The sequence below is a fragment of the Montipora capricornis genome, chromosome 9 (genome assembly GCF_036669925.1).
Source record: "Montipora capricornis isolate CH-2021 chromosome 9, ASM3666992v2, whole genome shotgun sequence".
Classification (NCBI taxonomy): Eukaryota; Metazoa; Cnidaria; class Anthozoa; order Scleractinia; family Acroporidae; genus Montipora; species Montipora capricornis.
The window spans coordinates 49,886,110-49,909,308 of record NC_090891.1 but is presented as its reverse complement, the minus strand read 5'-3'; the positions used below and the strand labels follow the sequence as shown (position 1 = coordinate 49,909,308).

General features: G+C 39.1%; 1 protein-coding gene and 1 long non-coding RNA gene across 3 annotated transcripts in view; one reads left to right on the top strand and one right to left on the bottom strand.

The window, feature by feature from the left end:
* Window positions 1–23,199, bottom strand: part of LOC138015361 (uncharacterized) — a 210,818-nt gene that overhangs the window by 24,017 nt on the left and 163,602 nt on the right. The gene's annotated exons all lie outside the window — the stretch shown is intronic.
* The window catches only part of LOC138015357 (uncharacterized), a 43,259-nt gene that overhangs the window by 3,096 nt on the left and 16,964 nt on the right, over window positions 1–23,199 (top strand). Inside the window, exons 4-12 of one of the 2 annotated variants that reach the window (XM_068862364.1) lie at window positions 965–1,075; window positions 1,635–1,772; window positions 2,346–2,442; window positions 7,476–7,694; window positions 9,523–9,670; window positions 9,869–9,899; window positions 10,350–10,517; window positions 19,141–19,251; window positions 19,407–19,523. In XM_068862364.1, the coding sequence (XP_068718465.1) occupies window positions 1,647–1,772; window positions 2,346–2,442; window positions 7,476–7,694; window positions 9,523–9,670; window positions 9,869–9,899; window positions 10,350–10,517; window positions 19,141–19,251; window positions 19,407–19,523 (1,017 nt within the window). In that variant the 5' untranslated portion in view covers window positions 965–1,075; window positions 1,635–1,646. Of the gene's footprint in view, window positions 1–964; window positions 1,076–1,634; window positions 1,773–2,345; window positions 2,443–7,475; window positions 7,695–9,522; window positions 9,900–10,349; window positions 10,518–19,140; window positions 19,252–19,406; window positions 19,524–23,199 lie in introns of both variants that reach the window. The other variant, XM_068862363.1, reaches the window with a different exon arrangement.

The window sequence follows — 23,199 nt, the reverse complement described above, 5'->3', positions numbered from 1 at the left end:
TTTTTCCTAAAATGGAACAAATTCAGAAAAAAACCCCGAATAAATCCACGATTCGTAAGATCTTAAAAAATGTCTCATTTATTGCGACCATCAATCTCTCATCTACAAAAGCCAAATGATAATCTTGACGATAAGATGATAAAACAAGCAAAATCTAAAAACGTATGCGTCGTGGGCCTTTGTCTGGTCATTTTCTTTATTGTTTAGCTGCTGGGCAACCAGATCGACTTTAAATTTTCGCTGACTGTGCAATTAAGTCCCGTATGTGTAGCGGCATTTTGCGCGAGTTAAAAGTCCTCAAGAAATGTACCAGAACGTTTTAAATGCTTAAACTGCGAATTTCTGTTTATCAAAGGCATCATTAAATTAAATGAAGGCACTGTAAAGAGGTGGTTCCTTTTAGCAGCCTGATCGCATGTTATCAACCTTCACCATTGGTATAAGAATGGGACTGTTTTATTCTGGCCATTTAAAAGTGGTTTTCACCTCTCCGATAAGACATTCTTGAGTCGAAAAGCGCAGTTATGCGGATGAAAATGGAGGGTGAATATTATCAAAGAAATGAAAAAAAAAATCTTATTCCGTTCACGATTTCAGCGAACACCTAGCAGAAATGTTTTAGCAGAACTCAAGTTAAAACCTGTTGGTGAAAGGTTTGAAAACACGTTGTTGCAAAATATTTGCTTTAACCATTTGTGTTCTTAAAGGGCCACCTACAGACTTCAGTTCGTCTAATGCCAGACGATTTTGCTCGTCAATGGAGGTGGGGTCATGGGTGAAGGGTTAACAACATCGACGACCACTCACAAACTATGTTCTCTTTAACTCTTTGCCTCGTAAGAGCACCACCTACATACATTAATATTCTGTCTAATGCCAGACGAATTTATCCGTGAATTGAGCCCACTTTAAGTGTGAAAGGATTGATAATGACTAACAATTTCTATGAATCTTTTGCATCTAGAACTGGTTGGCGTTTACCAACATAAGTTTCGTGAACTTTACCTTGACCGGCAGTTTGGCGTTTTCAAATAGGAGTTCCCCATCTCAGCAAGATAACTTCGCTTTCTGCAAGGTAAGAAATAAGAGTGCAAGGAGTCTGCTTTGTCTATCGCTAAGTTAGTTTCTCCTTATAGAGTGGTTGTTGGAACTTTTATGTCAGGAGCCCATGTCCTGGACTGTACAACTTCGTTGAAATACTTCATTTTCACTCACGGTTCTCCCATCCGCTCCTTTGTTCTACTGTTACATTAAGTCAGCGTCTCGTACCTATCAGTAAGAAAGCTCGTAATCTAGGAGTCATTCTTTATAAACACCTCACTATGTCTAGTCAAGTGAAAAATATTTGCAGCTCCGCATCTCTTGCACTGCGAAACATAGGCAGGATTAGGAAATACTTAGATCAAACAAGCACTGAGCGCCTTCTGCATGCGTTCATTTCATCCAGACTAGACTACTGTAATAGCTTATTATACGGCTTACCAGTAATGGAGAGTCAGACGAACAAATTACAAAGACTGCAGAATTCAGCAGCTTTATTGAAGTTTTCTTCATTTTCTGCAGCATTCTAAAATTGCAGCCTAATATTGTCCTCAAACTTACTAACGTAATAAACAATTTGATTATTTTCACAGAAAGTCAACTTTATGGCTCCATTTTTCGCCCCACCTGTGATAATATTAACAGCAAAACGCAAACCCAATGATGAGAATTCGAGTTTCAGTTCTTCTGCAGATTCCGCAAAATGTGGGGCAGTAACCACTTGGATAACGGTGAGCAAGCCTGCAATGCATATTGCGTCAGGGTATGAGGGAAGAAATTTTCTGAAGAAGCCACCTCCATTCACTAAAAGCTAATAAAAAGAATTATCTATGATAATCGTTTATATCCTACTTATGTAACAAGCGCTCTCTTTCCAACAGATGTACCCTCGACTACGGTCTACCCAAGCAAACAGTCTTAGGTCCCTTTGTATCATATATTTGAACTATCAAATTGCTTTTTCAACAAAGAGCTGGCAATTACTTTGCATACGCTTGTAATTATGGTCCAGCTCCTATCCATGATTGGTCATGACTTTGAATTTAAAAACACTGATTACTGGCTCACAGCGAGGAAACCTTGGCCGGTCATGAAAAATTAATGCTGCACACTATTCTGTTCCAAGGCCATCCTTGCAAATAAATTCAAATTTGACTAAAAAGCTGTCCTAGTGGAAATCATTGAGGTTAATAACTTATTGGGATGAAAGATTTATGGTCTCACTGCAATTTGCTTCCATAAGAAATAAAAGTAAAATAGACTGTTTGGTTTTTATTCTTCACTCGTAATCCATCTTTCTTTAGTACACCACAAAATCAGAGACTGAGATGTGTGTTAAAAGTCATAACAGCGACGGCGGAAAGAAGGATCTCATTGAAATTGATTACGTAATTGTTGGAGGTAAGAGAAATGACTAGGCCAAAACAGAAAACGGAAACAGAATTATTAGAAAAACAAGTTCTCAGTTTTCGCACATCCTTTCTTTCTTTTTTGCCTTTCCTTTTTTAAGCAGTAAGCCCTCGCGTATTGTGTTGTGTTAGGCTTCATTTGTAAAACGCAAACGTTAAACTGCTCTTGACAACTGGGCGCGGAGTCCGTTTTCCTCAAGATACAGAACACCGCTTTCAAGCTATAATTTTTCAACTTTTGAGTTAAGCAATATCTTGTGAGGAACAGTGGTAGCGTAGTAGTAGGAGCACTCTTTTTACCAATGTGGCTATAAATCGTTACAAACATACATACATTTATTGAAGCTCCCCCATAGGGGCTTTACAGTTACAATGTATCCTTGATATCTTATTAACGGAGAGGCTGTGTAAGTTATCAAATTTACATTCATTTGGCTTGTTATTGTCTTTAAAAACGTGTTTAAAAAAACAGCTTTTCAGAAAAAGCGGATTGCAAAGTTTTCTTTCTAGCTCATGAAGAGTCTTGGGGTCCCTCATAGTGTAGGAGATAACCGTAATTGAAGGCTACTGAAGGGACATACCCAGAAAGGAAAAATTGCAAGCGATCACTGTTTACGGGTGTTGGAAGCTCCTGTACAAGTAGGCTGGGGGAATGATCTGGGTGCTGGATTGGAGACATTGGAAGCACATTAGGGGCACGAGTGCTCAAAAATAGCATCCTGAGCACTGATCCCCATTGGGAAACTTGAAGAAATAGCCTCAGGGAACATCAAGGGCCTTCCCGACACCGGTTGCCGCAATGGGTTTTTTGACATTTCTCTGGGACATTGGCCACAATTCCCAATGTATGGTTTTCGTCATAAAAACGCCAATTATGTCCCCTAGCAGCCAGATCCTTCATAGTAGCCCCATATTTCATGAAGCCTGGGGCCTCGCGGGGATACTGTGCAGTAAAAATACCAACATACACATCAAAAACTTGTAGCCAAAACATCTGTTGAGCTAATGCGTTTCGCCTTGTTAACTGGCTTGAGAGCTAACGATGGGAAAGAAACTTCCGGTGAGGGTTGGAGGTGGAATGTGAAACTTTTTCTCGAAATTTGGATTAACAAGAAGGGAGTCAAAATCAACAAATTCATTTTGTATGATTTTGGTCCGAAGTTTAGCTGGAACCAGCGCGTCATTTGGTAAATTGACAGGCAAGAAAGCATCATTGTGACCCTGGGTCCCAGGGAGCAAATTCTACTCACCTGAAAAAGAGGCTAAGACTGGCCGGTATCTGGAATAAGAGTGGAACCCGGGAGCTGTACAGTGTTTTGGGACGGGTAGTGGCAAGATAGTCTTGTAAAAGAGCACAAAGTTGGTTGCTTTTTTATCGGCTCTCAATTTTTTAGTTTAATCATGTTTAATGTCGTAAGAAAGGTTTATTCGCCTTGGACTATCATCGAAACATAAGTTAACATTATCATCTTCTCACTATGCTGAGATATTCAAGGTCTTCACTCCTGAAATTACGGTATTGGTGGAAGATTCCTGAGTCATGCTCTGGCTTTAAAACTGCTCGCCATGTTCAATAACAGCAACAACAACAACAACAGGTGAAACCTATTTGCTCTCAAGCACGGAACACTCTGAAAGCTGTAAGCCTACTTCAGCGATTTAGAGCAATCCGAAAACCTCGAAATACTTCACGTATATTTCCAATTGAATCGAGGATTGCAACGAATTTTGAGTTTGAAAATTTCGAAACTAGACCTACTCAACCAAGACGAGCTAACTTGAAAGTGGTACTATGATCAAAAAATCATTTCCTTTTTTTCTTCTGAATTTGAAAGCGTGTTCGCTTAACAACTAACTGGCAAAATTTTGAGCTTTGAGTTTTATCCAAAGGCTGTTTATTTTCAGTGTAACTTTTGGATTTCATGGTCCGCCATTACTCACGTTCAAAACTGGCCGATTGGACCTCAGAGGGTTGGATCTAGAGAAAATGACGTCATTTACTCACTAGCTTAAAATTTCAGCGTGTAAACGCAATTTATTATATATGTAAAACACGGGATGAAAAGTCTGAAAGCCCGAAACTCCCGTGCTGCATATTAATTAGGCCGCGTACACACGCATTGCATTCTTAAACTAGTGAGTGTTTGACGTCATTTTCTCCTCGACGCAGCTCTCTCAAGATTTTGAAGTTAGTAATGGCGGACCAATAAATAAGAAAATTCCAGCTAAAATAAACAGGTGTCTTTTTAAAATCTGAACTTAAAACTTGGGTGAATTAGTGTTTAGTTAACATAGTTTTGAAATCCAAAGGAAAAACAAAATTTTTTTTTGGCCGTAGTACCACTTTAACAATGTTATCAATATTCAATTTGACACCTCGAAAGACAATTCAGGCGTAACAGAATCTGAACTAGGGTTTATTCAGGAGCGTCCATCATATCAAATCTAACGATATTAAATCTTTTTTCGACGTTTGGATATTTAAATGTTTTTGCTTAGTCTACCGACGAATGTTTGAACATCATTATACTTTATAGTCCACCAGATACTCCTTTTCGACTTTTATTGATGAATTCAGTACTCTTTTGGAACACGTTGTCTTATTAAGTGACTATCCTGTTATCGTTGGTGACTTCAACATTTACGTAGATAAGCCGAACGACTCTGAAGCTTCTGATTTCAATAGTTTGCTGTCCTCTTTTGGCCTAGTATAAAGGATAGACTTTCCAAGTCATCGAAATGTCCACAACCGCGATCTTGTTATTACAAAGCAATGTGAAACATCACCCACATGTACTGGTTTTGAATCAATGGATCCGGTGCTGCTACGCTATTGTTGAGTTAAAAATTTCATTAAAGAAACGTCCATATATGTTGAAATGGATTGTATTAGTAGTAGTAGTAGTTGCAGATAAGTTTCTCAAGATCTGCAGATTCTTTCGAAGCAGTTACTATCAATAACAAACCAATAGAGGTTGTAACTAGCGTAAAACTTCTTGGTCTCACAATTTCAAACAATCTTAAGTGGAACGCTCACATAGAGAATGTTATCAAAAAGGAGCCTCCAGGCTTTATCAGTTAAGGCAACTTAAGCGTGCAAAAGGAGATCCTGCGCAGCTAGTTTGTTTTTATACTACGTGTATCCGGCCCGTGTCTGAATATGCTTGCTAAGTTTTCCACGATGGTCTACCTAAGTATCTCTCTGAAGAGCTAGAGAAAATTCAGCGCCGTGCTCTTCTCTCTTTATACTTCACCAAAAACTGACATTATTCGAAGTCGTGGTCTAAAGTACCACCTTTATTCTGACGACACACAGCTGTACTTGGCATTCAATCCCGCTTGTAGTGAGGACCTCGTTACAGCTACGTCATCATTGTGTTGAAGCTTGTGTGGCTGAAATTCGTGTTTGGATGTCTCGTAACCATTTGAAATTGAACGATAATAAGTCTGAACATTTAGTTTTCCACACAAGACATTCACCACGTCCTGACATTTCTAATGTTATGGTGGGCGAAGAGGGTGTAACTCCAACTGCCTCATGTCGTAATATTGGTGTTGTGTTTGATGACACCCTCACCTTTGAGACTCATATCAATTCTGTTTGCAAGACTTCATTCTGGCACTTGAGGAACATCTGGATGATTCGCACTTAACTGGATAAATTATCATTGGAAATTCTGATCCATGCCTTCTTTACAAACAAACTGGAGTACTATAACTCTCTTTTAACTGGTCTCCCTAAATACCTAATTCAGCTTCTCCAGCCAATGCAAAATGCAGCTGCACGTTTCGTTAGTGGGTCAAAGAAACATGATCATATCACGCCAATTCTACATGAGCTCCACTGGCTCTCTGTTGAAAGGCGTATAACCTACAAAACTTCCCTGATTACTTTCAAGTGCTTAAACAATCTGGCACCATTTTATCTATCTGACCTCCTCATTTAGTGCAAGCCTAAACGAGCTCTGCTTTCTAGTTCTAAGAATTTATTAGTAATTCCTCGTACCAACACTATACGATATGGCGAAAGAGCATTTTGTGCTGTAGTACCTAGACTCTGGAATGGTTTACCACTAGACATAAGATCAATTAGCAGTTTAGAGCTTTTTAAGAAAAAAACTCAAAGCATTTCTTTTTACTTTACAACGACAATTATGACTAGGGAACTTGAGCTTATGATTAAGATTGATATATATACATTTATTATATTAAGATTAGTATTTTTCATATATTCCTTTTTTATTACATTTTAATTTTCATAGGTAACAACTATTGTAAACAGCGCCTTTGGGTTAAACGGATTAAGGCGCTATATAAATTCTTTATTGTTATTATTATTATTATTAGAATTAGCACACGGTCTACTATACCGAAGCAACAAGGGCTTTAACAAAACTGGGTAAATTGAGACCAGAAAGCAACTAATAAATCGAACCCGCGCCGGAGGGGGAGGTTGGGAGAGGTGTACTTTTTCCAACAAACGTGAAACAAAGACTTCATGACATACCACCTTTCATAGACCTTCATAACACACAAAAGTGGAAGTTATAATTCAAAGCCCAAGAAATGTCCAAAAAAGAAACCGTTTGAGCAGAAACGAAATGTTACATGTCTATAGGTGGAAAATAAAGAAAAAACGACTGGGCAAAAGACAACGACAGCTCGCCTTAGGTGACAAAGTCAGAGCAAGAGAGGGGCCTTCAAGGTGGCTCCCCGATAGCTGCGATAAAGTGAATACTGGCCTCGGGGGTTTAAGTAAACACCATCGGGCAAATATAGAGTGACGGTGGTATTATTAAAAACCAAATGACGCCAAGAAAAACATTGGCACAAAGCTATAGAACACCTTTGATCTAAGTCGCATTCTTTTATGCTTTCCTGCGGTTCGACTTTGTTAGATCTTGTTAAGCTGTAATTTACGTATTGTACGAGTTTGTTGTCCAGTTATTTCAACTCGGTAAACGGGAAGGAACACTTTTGTTGAAACGTATTGTAAACTAAATGCTATTTCATACATGTTTCCAGACTTGGACCCATGTCTCAATGTGACATGTCAGCATCATTGCTTGTGCAAGGCTTTTGGTCCATTCAATGCTCGCTGTGTAAGCATCGACAGATGCCCATCTTCGCAAGAACCAATTTGTTCATCAAATGGCACAACGTATGACAATAAGTGTCTGTTTGAACAGGAGATGTGCCTGCTGCGGCTCAACTTTACAATCCAGCATCCTGGCAGCTGCGAAGGTCAGCACATCAATACATAATTTTGTTCAAAATTAAGTATCAACCAAACCTCGTTCCCAGGGTTGGGAACCCTGGTTGGGGCTGGTCACTTTTTTAAATGTGTGTTTGGGGAGGGGTCGAAGTGTAGGCCTTGTCATCATTGCGAGGAACAGAATCACAACACATTTGATTTTGTGGCCAGACGACCATCGAAAAAACGTTTCACGGCAAGGTATTGAATATACTAAACGTCGAATTCGACGTGAAAGGAAAAAAGTTGATATAAAATCAATCGGACGGAACAGAAAATATACTCGCGTCTTTCGAATTTTTGTATGCCGGTGAGAAGGTAAAAATTAAAACTACTCAACAAGCTCAAGTGAGCAGTCAAATTGAGTGATAACGAACGATTCTAATAGTTTGCGACACGTTTAAAGAAAAGAAAGTACTGCCGTGAAAGAAAACAGGGGGAAACGTTTATCCATGGGAAACAAACGTGTTCGGCGATCGATCAGTCGGTATCATCTGTTTATGTCACGTATCGACCTCAAACTGTGCGGGCATCTTATTTTGTTCTCTGGTTTTCGTTTTGCTTTGGATAGTTAAACAGAGTGATTCCTAAGTCGCACGCTTGTCAAGCGAGTAGACAGTTTTGGATTACTTGTATTTCAACAACTTCGTCTAAATTGTCGCTGTCATATTTTTGGAACTGCACACCGGGCTTAAGGTAATTCCTTAGTATTGCATTGCGCATCCCTACTGGGCACGATTTTCGCGTCATTAGCGCGCGCACATGAGCACGTGCGCATACAAAACGTAAGAGATTTCGCTCAAACTAAACCCGATAGCGAAATAAATGCTCCTTTTCTCTCAAACGAGCACGGCGACCCCCGATTTTTTTTTCAGGTATTTGGTAAGAACAGTCTAATAAAGAACATATGTGAAGAAGAAAAAAGGTGTGAGAGTAAAACATTAATTTTTTTTTGGAAAACAGTTCCATACCGGGTGTATTTTACCCAAGGCGAGGACTTCAAGCTAACCACGGAACTGTCCCAAAAAGTGCACTATTGTCACAACCAGGAATCAAAGTCGGCGTAAATGAAGCATTACTGCTTATATAAATAAAAGAAGCTTTATTTTCAAAATAAAATTTTGTGTCTTTGAAGTAACCAAGACTTAATTCTGTATGAAGGTGATTCGAAATTTTAACGCGAAAACAGTAAAAAGACCCCATTTTAAGAGCGTGCTGACGCTTAAAAAAGAACGGTGACCGCATTTTTTATTGCATTTTTTTAATGTACATATCATAAATGTGAATTATGCCAAGTTTCCAAAAAAGTTTGAGAGTAGAACAATTTCAAGGGAATTACCTTAAGCGTTTGATTATTAACACAAATTGTGAAGTATATTTTTAGCGCTGGTAAAATAACAGAGACATTTTATCACGCAAACGTAGTGCGTGGTGTATTATTTATGATAGTGTATGTTCTGTGGAAGCAACTTTAGCTACTAAAGAAATCTTTTTTGCGAACTTCAATCGGTCACAAAAGCTCTTGTTTTTAGCTTGACTGCTTTTGTGGGAATCTCCTGTGGGAATATAACATCAGCTGTTTTGACTTTTTTGAAACTTACATTGTAAAATAAAGATTATTTTCTGAAAAATTTTTGGATTTAAGAACACGTTTGAATTTTGGCGGGGATAGATACCCATAAAAAACTAGCCAAAAATAGAGCTTAGTAATAGTTAAGAATCTCGAGCGGACCCGGCCCTTGACTGGGTGTTAAAGCTAGGACTAATCTTACTTACTATATTTTCTTTTTCTCTTCTTTTTATTATTACTTTCGAAAGGATTTCCTTTCCAGAGAGGTCGTCGTCACATGCCTCACATTCCATGGTTAGGGTATTCCCATTGTGAAGTCATTCCTTTCCAGCCCTACGTTTTCTACCCTGACAAAGCCATTGAAATGCAGATCACTGTCAATCATGTGGATACTGGTGACATGTCCTATGTCCACGATGCTGCAGTATCTTGGGTTGAAAATGTAAATTATCAACAATTTACTGCCTGCGTGATGGCGTCAGGATTTAATGAGCGGAAATACACTGCTAACATAACAGTTGACTGGATGGGTTATCAGGGAGCTCCAGCCGGTGGAGTAAGCGGAGAGACAAGAATATCTCACTGGTGGACTGGGACGACTTGTGAGACAGTGAATTTTCCTTCGGTAAGGAACGATTTTGGAGCGATTTTCCTTGCTTTAAACTCAAAGCAAAATTAGGAAGGAGGGAATAATGGCTCTTAGACATAATTTTGGATTCTCCACTCTGTAAAGTTACAAACCGAAGGAATTGCAAGACATTCCCCATTTTATGTAAATTTAATATCTTTGTTTTCCCCACCATAAATCGGGGTGTAGCACTTCTAGCTACATTCTGAAAACTAGTTTATGTGGTTTTGTTGTACTTCACGGCCCGAGTTTGAAAGAAAACGTGCAGCTGTCTTGTCATTAGGATGCTTGACTATTGCGAGGTCGTATTCGGTATAACCCGATGTTTATCTTGATAGTATTACAAGTGATACTGCGAATTGAAATGATTTCTTAGCGAAGGATCATCGCTGAAGTATCGTTATCTGCTTCTCTCGTTTTTAAAACACTTTCTCTTTCTGGTTTCAGGGAAAGTTCTCAAAGAAACCCTTAATTTTAATCACCGCTGTTCATCACCATGCAGGATTAAAAAGGGACGCGGCCAGTATTTGGTTGGAGGATGTCACGCAATCTTCTTTCAAACTATGTTTAAGAGAACTGCAAAATTACGCGGGCTCCCATGAGGATATTTACACTGTAAGCATATTTGTTTGATTAGGAAACTTTATATATTTTAAATTTCACCTTGATAACGAGGCTTTAGGAGACAGAATGAAAGTGGCGTTGGCTTCCTATCATCCTCATCATCAGGTAGAGTGAAGGGGTTAGTTTCAAAAGAAATTTGTGATGCGTTGATCGATGGGGAGTGAAACACGAAAATTGGATTTATCTATCGAAAACTTTAAGGTAGAATAACCATCGACAGAGAGCGAATCAGGAGGAATGTTTTCTACATGCCCACTTAGGGGCCGACCCTTTAACTGTTGAGGGAAGGTGGGCGATTTTGAAAAAAAAAGTTCCTGCCAGCGCTTGTTGGAAGAAAAAAATTCCATGCAGCACAAATGAAATATTAAAAGAATTCTTGCACTGCTGCAAGGAAGAACAAAAAAATGTTGCAAAGCTATTTCATCATTCCTGGGGGCTTTATAAAATCCCAGCAAAACTGCAACCATTCCGGATAATCTGCAAGCCAGCGAGCCACTCTTGTTAGCCTATTAAAATAACACATCGATTGGCCTAAATACCACTCTGGTTAGCCTAAACGTCACACCGGTTGGCCTACAGTTAGCTTAGGTAGCTTGCAGTTTGCCCTTATAATGGGATAATATTGAGGTTTGCATGCTCGTGAACACTATGACGTGAGAAAATCAGTGTCACGCGACAACATTTTCAGCCAAATTATTGTATTAACTGACGTGAGTCACCATGGGTGCGCGGAGCGGAGCACCGTGGGTAAGAAAATATGGTAACCCATCTGTGCGAGAAAAGTTGGTTTTGCTCACCGTAAGACCGTACGACCGTACGACCGTCCACCCGACCATGTATGCCAATAATGACCAGTATCACCTGACCATATCACGAGCTCAAGTTTAGAGCTCATGCAGGAGGCCATCCAGCCGACACTCCAGCTAGTTTACAGCGTACATCTTCGATATTGGACATCCATGTTATCAGTGAATTTGAGGTTTTAAATCCTTTGCAAAAACCGTGCACAATACGTCTTGCACATTGTTGGATCAGAGAAGATCGTGATCAGTCAAAATTGATTAAAAAATAATTTTGAAAGTCAAGTAGACTGATGCACGACTGATAAAATAACGCGAAAATGTATTTTTCAACGATATTTCGGCTGCCCATTACCAGCTTTCATTAAGTTTATTTGGAGATCTAACGAATTTACAAAATATATATATACACATGTTACGAAGTCATTAAAGAGGATTTCAAATGATAGTGTAACGTGATATAGCTACTGGATAAACAAGCCAAAATTTCAAAAGAATAAAATGCCGTTCAAACACTGTACACTAAATAATGAGATCGTTAATCCGTCACGCTTGTTTATCCCAAGAGGTTCTGTAGTTTTTGCTTTTTCAATAAGATGGGCTTACCGAGCTCTCCTAAAAGACGCATTGATTGATGGATGAGCTTTTCGATGGGAATGAGAAACATGTGCCTGTGTGAATGGTTATTGCTAAGAAAGTGTTCTGAGACTCGATTGCGGTCTGGATATAATCCGGCTAGTGGGACTGAAATAGGGCGTCTGTGTTTATTAAACCAGTCTTTAAGGCGACGTGTGGTTTCCCCGATATACTGAAGATTACATAATTTACACTGAATCATGTAAATAACATTGAAAGTGTTGCAAGTAATGTGAGATTTGATTTTATGGCTTTCACGCGTAGAATGAAAAGTGTATTCATTACGGCCGTGTTCTATATAGGGGCAGGCGGTGCAGAAATAAAAAAGAACTGCAGAGTTATTATTACAAGGTGTTTTAGTTAATTGGGCCCTAATAAAAATTTTACTTATATTTTTACAACGCCGGTAAGCCACCAAAGGAAGTGTTGTGGTCAATAGTCCTTTTCACGGTTAGTTTTTTCTCATTTGCATTACAATGTAATCAAACGTGAATGCGAGGCAATTTCGGGTTAAAACTACAAAACAGCCCGAAATTGCCCCACATACATGCTAGATTATATTGTAATACAAACAAGAGGCTACTAGTAGCCTATACTCGGGCCTGAAAAAGTACGGTGGTCTATGGTTAATTTAGCACTAAATAAAAGAAAGAGAAAAGTTTGTCCTTCTCACGTCGGCCTTACATTGCGATTCTCATGATGTTCGACAATGTATATAGTGAATGCCCGGATCCAGATTATCTTCATTACAGGTGTTAACAATGACCACTGGACCATGGAAACGAAGTAAAAATAGTGTATTTACTCAAAAGTGGCTAAGCACATTGTTTTTTACTGATCGATGAGTATTCTTGCTAAGTGTTCGAGAAAAGAAACGCTAATTAAACGGTTTAAGATGAAACGAAATGACTCATCGAAACATCTTTTGCAGAAACAAATGAAAGAGAAACGAAGGTGAGATGTGAAAACATTTTGTGCAGCGGGGCACGTAAAGGTCACTTTGTCACGTGCGCGACACGTGAAGATGTGCACTATATCTCGACAATTGAAAATACTTTCAGAAGTACACAAGTTCCTTGAGGATGGCCATGCCAAATGAATCCATAGCACCAGAATCAAATATTTAAAATATACCATTTGTTGTAATTTAAATACTCACAGTAATATGCACTCAATTGTCAAAATACATATATGTTATATGCCAGCTGAGGCCTTGAAATTGCTGCCCGAGGCCGCAGGCCGAGGGTAGCTTTTTCAATACCGATGTCACAGTTTTTTGCTATATAGACCGACCCTTTTCTGGTAAATAACTTATTTATTTTTTTCCTCTCTATCTCCCACCCTCTCTGAAATCACTTCTTTTAATTGTTGACTCGCACCGCGCTTGATAGTGAATGCAGTATTAAAGCGACTTACAAACTAAACGTTCCAAAGAGAAATATATTTTATTTGACTTCTATTTCCAAACCTCTTGTCTAATGAAAAATAACCTCTGTATGTAAACGGAGTCGGTGCAAAAAAACCCTGGAAATTTAAGGTCATCACCCAAGGCTAGGATTCCGCCTGCCGTGAGCAGGCCGGATGAGAAAATTCCGCCCGCTCCCGGAACCAATCAGATTGCAGGATTTGTTGAATTCCGCCCACTCACGCATTGAGGAAAAAAATAAAAGAATTCTAATTCTTTGCGACCAAATTTTGAAAAGTACCTATGAAAGACATACAGTAAGCAAAATCTATTGTGCAACTTCCAAGTACATTACCAGCTATTACCAGTATGACTTGGGCCGTATTGAATCTGAAAAGGTGTGTTGAACGCTATGACTTCTGGAGGTTATTCTGTTAACATGAAATATGTTTGTCTCGATAAGCTTTATAAGGCAGTGTATAGTTTATTTCCTACACAGGGTTCGTACAGGTCATGGAAAACCTGGAAAGTCATGGAATTGAAGTATTGTCGGTTATGGAAAGTCATGGAAAATTATAGTTACGTGTGGTACGTAAATTATTGCAGAAGTGGAAGCAAGGACAAAATAAAACGCAGGCGAGTTATGTCAGAAAATACTCCAAAAGCAAGCACGATTTTGACCATTTTCGAAACTGGTAGCTAAAGTTTAGGTCATGGAAAACTGGAAAAAGTCATGGAAAAGGTCATGGAAAGTCATGGAATTTGAAAAACTCTTAAGAGTACGAAGCCTGCTACATTTATGACTGATAATTACAGGGAAGTAATTAATTTCCTGTCGTAATTATATAAAAGCACATAGTGACATAGCTGCACATTCACTACCAGCATTTGAGCCATACACTAAAACATCGCCTTGACAGGAGTTTTACTAGGATCAATAGGATGTGAACCAGGATTTTCTAGGTTATGTCCCCGCAAAGGTTGAACTTACCAGCAACATGGCATGCTGTGGACCAGACTTTTAACAAGAAACTATTTCAAAAAACAAAAAATAGTGTTTCGTTTCCGGAATGGTAAGGGCAGCTAGCAGAAAAGATAGAATACTGTAGTGTGGGTCACTTGGCCTGTCATTCTTATTTCGCGTCGTGTATTGAAACTCTCGGGAAATACAAATAGAAATGTGAACGCAAACTGTCTGAACGGTGTTCCTTGGTTCCACGCCGCTACACGGTCATACTACGTCAACAAAAGCTTTTGACAGTCGATTCTTTTCGTGCAGGTAGAAAACATATTTCATTCCTGCTTTTTTTTGCCGGTTTCAATCCAAGTTTGACAAAATATAGCTGTGATCAGGACACACTGGTGGCTACATAGTTATTCAAAACAAGCATTGGAGGAATACAACCTTAAATTTGAGTGTTTATTTGTAATTTCTTTAGTGCTGCTTTATTTTCAATTTTTGGCAATTCCAAAGTCTTTTATTTTCACTAATTCTACAGCCAGTAAGAATAAAAAAGCCGGGAGCTCCGCTTTAAAGGCTTGGTTGGTTCTATATATTATTCAATAGGTACTGAGATTTATCCACGAAAATCAAAGTGAATAAAATTCGTACTGATTCTAAATGTAGCCAATCAGGAACAAGAACGACAAAATTTCACTGCGAAGAAATATCGTTCGTCCACTCAGCAACGCGAACGACGAAATTTCACTAGTGATGAATGAACGTATCGAATGGTACGTCATCCGAAAGCCGTTGCAAAAAAACCGCGCCCTTTGAAAAATGGCCAAGGGAAGGTTTGCTTCTTTTTGCTCAGTTGAGGAATTTATTTTAGAAAAAGAAAACAGAAATGCCGTTCAAAAAACTAAACGAGATGTATGATTGCTTAAACGACTTTTGAAAACGAAGGTCGAAGACAGGAAAATGGAAGTTATTCCAGCGGTTGAGCTGAATGAATACTGAATACATCATCAACAAAGGGTCCAATTGGACGCAGAAAAAATATCGAATGTTTATGCTAATTACGAACGCCAGGAAAAACATGCGAACGGCGTATTTCACAAGGAAATTGAACATTCCCATTTCTCACAACGGGGAAATGATGGAGTTCTTAAATTTCAAGGTAAGCTGTTATTTTCGGATTTTGCAGTCGAATGATTTCATTTGTCAACCATTATGTCCAGCTTGAGCTTATGTCTGAGCTGTTTTTTTAGGCGAGACATTCGGCGACACTTTCCACCTGCCGCCACAGGTAACCCAGGCTCACTGTGTGCGTCACGTAGGTATTAAAATATAGAGAACATATGAGGCGAAGTTTAGGTCTGAAAATTTGCTAGAAAATGGTAATAAAAATCGATAAAACTTACCATGTGGTGAGCTGTTGTTGTCTTTAATACGTACACGAAGTTTCGGGGAAAATGGTCCCCGTTCACCTTCCTTCATAATGTAGTGACAAGGTAGGAGACGGAAGCCAGCGTCGGGACTCCGATCGACCCAAAACAAGCACGATTTTTTCCGCGAAAATCAAATCCAGTCGCTGAATAAACACGCCAGGTTCGTGGAATAGGAATTTCTCTAAACCATGAATCCACTGAAGCATCTCCAGGTAGCAACGCGGAGCCACCAGACTCCGTAAAACTTGTAAGTTAACCTGCTAAAATGGCGACCAGAAAGCGTGGTACTCACGAAGTGCCCAATTCAAAATGGCACTGAACTCTGGACGCCTGGTGACGAGTATAATAAGTCTCCCTCGAGGGAGGGGAGTCCCAAATTGCTCAGTGAGTTTTGTTTTTAGCAATTTGGGACTCCCCTCCCTCCAGAACTTATTATACTCGTCACCAGGCGTCCAGAGTTCAGTGCCATTTTGAATTGGGCACTTCGTGAGTACCACGCTTTCTGGCCGCCATTTTAGCAGGTTAACTTACAAGTTTTACGGAGTCTGGTGGCTCCGCATTGCTACCTGGAGATGCTTCAGTGGATTCATGGTTTAGAGAAATTCCTATTCCACGAACCTGGCGTGTTTATTTAGCGACTGGATTTGATTTTCGCGGAAAAAATCGTGCTTGTTTTGGGTCGATCGGAGTCCCGACGCTGGCTTCCGTCTCCTACCTTGTCACTATATTATGAAGGAAGGTGAACGGGGACCATTTTCCCCGAAACCTCGTGTACGTATTAAAGACAACAACAGCTCACCACATGGTAAGTTTTATCGATTTTTATTCCCATTTTCTAGCAAATTTTTAGACCTAAACTTCGCCTCATATGTTCTCTATATTTTAATACCTACGTGACGCACACAGTGAGCCTGGGTTACCTGTGCTGCCGCCAGTGATAATAAAACATTTCAGTCGAAATTCGGTTTGTTGCATGGTTTCCAAGTGAATTTCAAGCATTATTTCGCTTATCTTGAGCGAAATGACAGAGAATCCAACGGCGAAGTATGTTAAATTTTTGTTTTGTGCGACCCTGTTGATATTAATTTCGTGCGCGCATGTGTCATCGTCTCGATTCTTGTTTTGCACGTAACTTGTCTGTTTTGCAAATTATGCAACTTTTTCGGAAATAGTGTTAAAATTAACATGTTGAACATGAAAACTTGAATGCATTCAATCGCTTGATTATTAACAGTGGCCATGCCGAAGTCACGGCCGCACGGGCCGACGATGAAGTGTCTATCGATCGCATATATTTGTTTACTCTTTTTTTACACCTCAAGTGTTGTTAAAATAAATGATGCTCTTTTACGGGAAATTGAGATTCAGTTCTCTTTTTTTTTTGCTGTGGAGATCTAGATCACTATATCAAGGGGAGCCAACAGTTCCTACAGAATACGGATTCCTCAGATGTGATCGATAGAGCTTTGAAAGCCCATACATTTTCAATCAACAGGCATAACAGTCCAAAAATTGATCATTTTAAGTACATATTCGTGGGGAGGGATAAGACTTTATTTTTGTGCAAGTTAGAAATCTGAAAGGGTACTGCAGCAGCAATTAAGAGGAAATAGATCGAATATTAATTCTTGAATATTAATTAGCTGTACCCCAAAATTTTGCAATGGACCCCCCAATTTATCATCTTCGTCCGCACTAAAGACGGCAATGAATACGACCCGTCCTTCCTTCGAACTTTAGTGGCTAGCTTGGAACAACAACTGAAGGAAAAAGGCTATTCTCCAAGCATAACAAAAGATCTGATATTTGAGAAAACCAGAGAGGTTCTTTAGTCCAAAAAACAACAACTAAAGAATCAAGGAATGGGAAATAAACCCAAAGCGTCGGTAGCTTTGACAAGCGACAAACTAAAAACACTTTTCACTTTGCACTACTACAGTAAGTGTTGTAAATTTATTAAATAAATTGTCGGTTGAGCGATTTTAAACCATAGTTTATTGCTTTCATCGCCCCACTCCATTTGTGCGAAATAAAATTGTCTATCAAACACTATCACGAAAAAAACCTCAATACCCTATGAAATAAACGCATTACAGCCCGGAAAATGCTTTGTACGATTTTTATTCACTCGTTGTTTCGTATTAAAAAACTCACTCGTTCGATGCGCTCACTCGTTCGTTTTCTGATGCTGCTCAACTCATGAATAAAAATCGTACGCGTGCATTTTCCATGAAGTAATCTCTATTTATTCTTTCTGGACTATCCATGAAACTCTTGGCTTTGTTGTATTCGTTATATGTAACTCCACGTTTTTAAGATGGAAATGGAAAATGATAACTATAAAAAGAAAAGATAGTCATGAATTGCTCCAATCCCGGGCGGGGGGGGGGGGGGATCCCATGTAAAAAGGACAGGGGTGCTCGTCGGAAATTTTTAAAAGAACCCCTATAAGAGGTACCAAGATCCTGTCGTGTGGGCGTGGCATGAAATTCTTTTTACCTCTCAGAGGTAGCAGTTCTAGAACAACCCATTTTGACACGTTCATAGTTTTTAATAGTGATAAAAATGGTTGCTTCGAATACCTCCCACTCTAACGTAAAGTTTTTTTAACAGAAGGCGTTCATTACAAATGAAACAGTAAATAAAATCGAATACTCTAATGACACGGTGTCTATGTTAAGTTCTAGTGTCCATCCAAAACTCCCAGCCTTAATTAGACAAAATTAATATATAGATTTAGCCAAGCCTAAAAGCGGAGCTCCCGGCCTGTTTATTCGTACTGGCTATAGGATTAGTGAAAATAAAAGGCTTTGGAATTGTCCGCCTCTTGACAAAATTAAAAATAGTTAATTGTGAAATGTCTCCTGTCATAACATTTTCCGCCCAATAAACCAAAAGGTGCCGCGAAACCTCCCGCTGTGGACCTACGAGCACCCCCGTCCCTTTTATATGGGAGTTGTTTCCCCCCTCCCCGGGGAATTGGGTACCATATGCAATGCAGGGCCAGCACGAGTAATACCGTTAAGCAGAATGGAGAGCTACTATAGACCTCTTTCATAATGGCGGCCAAGCAAAATATTCTTTTGTTTTAATGCTGATAAGCCTTTCTAGCCTCGCTACGACGAGCAAACTGCAAAAGAAGGTTTCAAAATGAGGGCAGCAGGTCCAATTAACATAGAGTTAAAAGAGTGTAAGAGTGGCCGCCATTTGTGAAAATGGTCTATATTTGAATGCTTGACTTGCGGTTGAAATTTACCAACGCAGCGCCTTATGACTTTGCAGAAAGGTAAATGATGACCATGAATGTAAGACTTGTTATTATTGTCTTATTCATTACTATGCGTTTTCACCTGGGACTTTTTATCTCTTTCATTTTTTGTAGAACTGGTTGGCATTCTCGTCTCTTCACAGACCTCTCTTTTCTGAACACGGTTCTGTCTACTTTGCAGCCTCTCAGCCTCCTCCGGCTGATTTTAACAACGCTTTCTGCAGGGTAAGACAACGTTTTTTTGAATTTGCAACAGCGTTTTTCCTTGCATGATAAATGGCCAAATCTATGGTATAACAACAGATTACTTAGGTGAATTATACACATTTCATTCCTTTATTGGTCTGTTGTGACTGACAGATTTCTTCGGCTTTTCCTAGGACATCCACTTCAACAAAGTCTACAACAGTGCTCCGAATGTTTTTGTATCTGCTAATCACTCCTCTAGTGGTGGGAATAGGGATCCGGTGCATAATTCCATTACAGCTTGGACGGAGGTAGGACAACAGTGGAAAGAAATGTAAGACTGCCTTGAAAGTCATTCTTGTTTCAATCGAGATATTGTAAAAACAAATAACCTTTTCTTTTCAGTCTCTACTACGTTCATATTTAGAGAAGGAAGGGGAACTTTGCATGGGAAGGAGGGGCAACGAATAAAAATAACAAAGAGATGCATTAAAACCTAGGAGGAAAAGGCAGAGAAATGTTATGAGAAACAACACCACAATAAAATTTCATAAACAATACAATCCACTACAATGTACTGGAATCCATTCATAGTATCCGCACAGCTCGCATCTCTTCTAACTTGTTATTGTTGATTATGATGCTGATAATAATGATTCTGTTAACAGGACAATTACATCACTTTTGAAAAGCAAGTAGTTTAATATTTGCGCCCTAGCGGAGCGTTGGTACGAGGGACACAAATAAACTATATGCCATGGTAGATGTCTTAGGTAAATAGCCCTTTGAAAAGACATGTTGTTACCAGCAAAATACTAAACCAACAAAGATTAAGGAAAATAAAAGGGAATAGAGAAACATTGGTTTCGAAGCTGTAATGTTGATCATTTTCAATTTCCTTCACAACTTCTTTTTCGCCTCAAGTTTAAGCGTGCACTCTGAGCATCTGACAGCTTTCTAATACAAAAGTTCACTAAAGTTAACTCTGTCCGGCGGGGTTAGTATCTGGTAGTCTGTCCTCAAAAATATACCACTTTGTAACAGAAACATAGGACCAAAAATTCTATTTTAACGCTCAAAAATGCGAACTAAGTAAGGTACAGATTTTGTTAGCCTGCTTTATGCGAAACAAATATCGATTCAAAAGTAAATAAATATTGATACACGGTTTTTAGGAAGAGCAGAAGGAAGTTTTGAGGACAGTCGATCGAGAATGAAATATTTTGCCATCAGCAACAAAATTTGCGACATGACAACAACATGAATTTTGAACCGGGAATATAAAGAGTTACCATCAGCGAAAAATATTTTGGGAGAGTTTTGCCACGTTCAATTTTTCTATTGTACTTTTGGCTGCACAAATAAATCGCAAAATCGAAAGTGACATCCAACTCATCGGGCGCCGTGATCAAGTTACCTTGCGTGTTTCCTCGCGAAACAAATGATACAGCTGTGTCAAAATGATGGCAAGACGCCGGGTTTTTGTTTTTGTTAGTTAGTTTCTTTTTTTCAAGTGTTATAAAGTTTGACACCAATACCACCAATTGCATCGTTTTGGAAATAGCAGCTGCTTTATTATTCATCAGCGTCACAAATTTTTGCCGATTTGGAGCTCATTTTGTTGAAATTCAAGCACGCTTCCAAGAGACCTGCTTATTTTCGTGACTTATGCACGCGCTGAGGCCTATTGGCACACGGACACTCTTACACTTTTACAACCCGGTTACATAGTGTGTAGTGCACTACCACAAAAATAAAATACTAAAACTCCTAGCTTTCGCCGGTCAACGGCATAATCAGAGATAAGAAGAATAATCCACGCAATGCATACGGTAAGACGTGCGAGAAGTGTAGGAATGTAAAATGTAAGTGTTAAAATAAAGTGTTGATGAACGAAGGTAATGTTTGGGTGTGTTGATTAAAATTAGAGATCCGAGAATTAACTGGAGTCCTTGCCGTACTGCTGATGTACTTTTGCTCACAGCTTTCACATTTAGTTTGATAGACGGCATTTTTTCTTAGGCACAGGCAGGTGTCGGAAATGAGATATTTTTCCCTGGTACATTAATTAACTTTACGCTCTGTGCTGTTCATGTTGTTAGAGAGGGCTCGTCGGAGGGTACATGATTTGTGAGCAACGCGTACTGGGATGTTTTTTTTTAGAAAAATGTTATTAATTTTGTAGTTGAATCGTTCTGAAATGTATGGGGTCTTGGTGCTGGCTGGGTGGAGCTCTCTTTGACTACGGGGGCGCTTTGCTTGGTTTATGCTATTTTCCAGGTATCAGGTCAAAGGAGGATGTTGTCGAATGCCATTACGTGTTTCTTCGTTGTTGCTTGAGTTGAGCATGTCTTTGATACGTTTCCGCTCATTGCGGATAAAGTTGGTCTTAGATTTTTTAGGAATGGCTGACGGAGATGTACCATGAGACTATGACGTGGAAAGTTGTTGCAACAATATGACCAGTTAAACAAGAGCAAAAATTGAGAAAAAAAAGCAAAAAAAAAAAAAAACTCATCCAGAATAAGTCGCACCAACTGTTACATTGAAATGGTATCCTCTGGCCCCGACACTATGGAATGCTCTTCCTTATCATATCGGAAACAGTTCGTCAGGGTCTGTTTCTTAAAGGGAAACTACGGCCTAGAAAAAGTTTCTCTGAATCGAAAGTCTTTTACCTGTATTATCATACTTGACCACTCATTTGGGCTTAATGTGTTTAAATAGCCAACGATAACCCTTCAAAAATAGGAAATGGTAGCTCGCGCGTACACATTTTCCCGCGCTTTGTGTCGGCTACGTGTAATTACTTCGAGTCTTGATTGGTTTTCTGGATTGTCTCCGACCTTTTTGATTGGCCAAAATAACTACTTTGGTTTTGGTTTTACGACACTAATTTGAAAACCGCTCTATTATTATTTTTATTATTATTATTATACTTACTTACATTAAAAGAAATAGAGATGATTGATAATAAAAACTTCACAATTCTATAAAATTACGAACTCCATGATGCAGAGATATTAACTGAAATCATACAATCGAATTATACTAATGACGGCTAAACCAGTGTCCATAAAAAAAACATATAGACCGTGTATCTCAAATATCCGCACTAGCTACATTTATTTTACAGTCTAATGATTGCTCTATCTTGCTACGAAACGGCGTTCGCGAACCTCTAACGCATGCATGTACCGATCTTAAGAGTTCAAACGAAATCTGTGTCCTGAGCCAAGTGATTACAATATGATAAGGCTCGGTATCTTTCTGCGCTATCTTGTCTGCGAGATGCTTTAAGAACCGCTGACACTCGTTTCCCATTCCGCAATTGGTTCCAAACACTACAGGCGTAAACGAACCCATTTCTACATCTAACACCTGCTGCTGGTACTTGTGCTTCTTCTCTTCTTCTTGCTCCTTGAACACATATTATTATTATTGGCCGAGCGAAGTTGTTTGACATCTTTGCAGCCAATCAGAATCAGGGCGGCAAATGAATTTTCAGCCCGAGCATTTCCCTTTTGGAAAGCAAAAAGGCGCGTTTTACAGAGGGCAGTTTGTCATTTGGCCGCACTTATTGATAATAATGTAATTTTCCACGAATCAGTCTTCCATGATTCTGATTGTCTAATAACATGTTGTTACAAACTGGGATAATTTGTAAAGAGCGTGCAATTTACCAAGGGCCATGTCGTTTCTTGATACTGCAGTGAGATAACCTGTAAAAATTATTTTGCCTACAGAAATTACATCGCAAATTACAGAAAGCTTAAATGACCTTACATTTCTAAAATTACTAGATTACGCACTGTTTAAGTAAGCCATAAAAAAGAACCAGCTAGATATGTCACAGAAACATGGCTTACAGGAATTGATTGTTTTACCATGACAGACCTGATTAACACTTACAAGATTGTAATGTTTACAGTCTTCCAAGAGCGACCAGAGGTGGCGGAGTTGCGGTTATTGCACGCAAAGGACTTC